The sequence below is a fragment of the Engystomops pustulosus genome, chromosome 7 (assembly GCF_040894005.1).
Source record: "Engystomops pustulosus chromosome 7, aEngPut4.maternal, whole genome shotgun sequence".
Lineage (NCBI taxonomy): Eukaryota > Metazoa > Chordata > Amphibia > Anura > Leptodactylidae > Engystomops > Engystomops pustulosus.
The window spans coordinates 18,094,351-18,096,499 of NC_092417.1; the positions used below are offsets into that span (position 1 = coordinate 18,094,351).

The 2,149-nt window shown below is 37.9% G+C and overlaps 1 protein-coding gene across 1 annotated transcript; it reads right to left on the reverse strand.

Annotated features, from left to right (window-relative positions):
• Positions 1-469: 469 nt before the first annotated feature.
• Positions 470-1,408, reverse strand: LOC140070000 (olfactory receptor 5G3-like). Its single transcript, XM_072116332.1, has one exon. The coding sequence runs from the start codon at positions 1,406-1,408 to the stop codon at positions 470-472; it is 939 nt and encodes a 312-aa protein (XP_071972433.1).
• Between the last annotated feature and the right edge of the window lie 741 nt (positions 1,409-2,149).

Below are 2,149 nucleotides of genomic sequence, written 5' to 3' on the forward strand. Positions count from 1 at the left end.
TCATTCAAAACAAGGAGGTGTGGTTCCCTGGCTGCCTGGATAAAACATGACTCTTCTTTTCTGAAGTTGACTCATCTATACTAATTAGCATATCAGAAAAAACATCTGGCAGATATTTTTAGGTGAATTGGGAAGAACTATTATATTGGGGTAATTCTCCAATATCCTAAGTATAATTCATACAGATCAGATCTTTGTCTTGTAATATAGAACTAAATATATAACTCATGGGGACTACTCCAGTAATAACTACACTCCATGCATTTAAATTTGAGATGAATGATTTGAATACACATATTAACATAAAGAAGAATTTCTTTAGCTACTAAATCCTTACTACAGCATTGATTAAAGCAATTCTGCAATTAGTTACATCTCTACCTATATATAATTGAAACAACCAACCGTGTACCCAGTTTTCTCTTATATTCATGTTTGGGATCGGTAAAAAAATCCAAATGTTATCTTTTTAATGGTTTTTCGCCTGCCTTATAAGCTTCATTCTGATTGTATTGATAACATCCTTGTTCCTCATGCTGTAAATGATGGGGTTCAGCATTGGAGTCACAGCTGTATATATAAGGGATACGGCCTTGTCTACCTCCGGAGAGGAAGCAGAGTGAGGTCTTAGATACAAGAACATAATAGTCCCATAATAGATAGACACTACTATGAGGTGAGACGCACATGTGGAGAACGTTTTTTGTCTGCCTTGAGAAGAAGAAATCTTCAAAATATTGCAGATGATTTGGATGTATGAGATTAGAATCAGAAAGAATGCTGTCACGACTAGGATCAAGGCGGCGATCAATTTTATTAAGTCATTAAAAAAAGGGTCTTTGCACGAGATTCGAAAGAATGGAGGCAACTCACAGAAGAAGTGGTTGACATGATGGGATCTACAGAAGGGTAGATGGAAGGCAAGGCCCACATGCATGGCTGCATTAATGAAACAAAAACCCCATGATCCAATGGCGGTATAAGCGCACACTGTCCTACTCATGATGTTCATATAGTGCAAAGGCAAACAAATGGCCACATACCTATCATAAGCCATGACGGCAAGTATTACGCACTCGGTTGCTCCTAATGTCAAATGGAAATACATCTGAAGAGCACATCCCAACAGAGAAATACTTCTGTCTCTGGACAAAGTATTGAAGAGAAGCCTGGGGACGATGGTGGAAGAGAAGCAGATGTCAAGTACGGAGAGATTAGTCAGGAAGAAGTACATGGGGGTGTGGAGCTTTGGGTTGATCCTCACCACAATAATCACTAGAACATTTCCTATTAATGTTATCAGATATATCAACAAGAACACCATAAAGTAGATGATCTGAAGATACAGGACATTAGAAAGACCAAGGAGGATGAATGTTCCTGGAGATGTTTGATTTGAGTCCTCCATTATAGCTCTTATTTACACCAGCGCTGTGCACATTACCAGAGCATTTGTGGTGCTGAATGGGGATGAGCAGTCTGTCTCTGAACTGATAGACAAAACACACACACACACAGTAATTTCAAACAGGATTACAGTGATGTGGAGTTGGGGGCAGTGCAAAGGGGCAAGTTTTCAAAGCTGAGGAGGTGGGGGAGCTTGACTTGATCCAAGAGCTTTCCTGCCTCCTTGACAGGATCTATGGAAGAAAACACAAGGAATAAAAGACTTTTGTTGACCACTGAAAATTTTAGAGGAGCCACAGGAGAACCATTTGGGCAACTTTACAGTCTTGTATTGTGGTTTATTGTGTTAGTGGTATCAGGTAGAGATATAGTGCCTACACATTAGTACATGGACCTTATAAGCAATAAGAATTGATTGGCTATATGCGCAGTAACCATACTACAAATCTTATTACTCATCCCGTATTTAAGTCTACTCTATGCCATTTCTCTATATCAAAAAAAGCTTTTGGTGCTTATTTTGTAGTAGTATGAATGAAAAGAAGAACCTGGTAGGTAGTTTTTCCACCAAATATTTTATGTTCAATCATTTTATTGGGTTTTGATTATAAATTTTTAATATCAAAACGGTCAAGTAAACAGAAATAACAGTACATAAGGTGCATATACAAAATCGGAAACAAATATAAATGGCCCTCTTAGGTATATGAAATATTAGCAATATATAGGGAGTGTCAGTGAT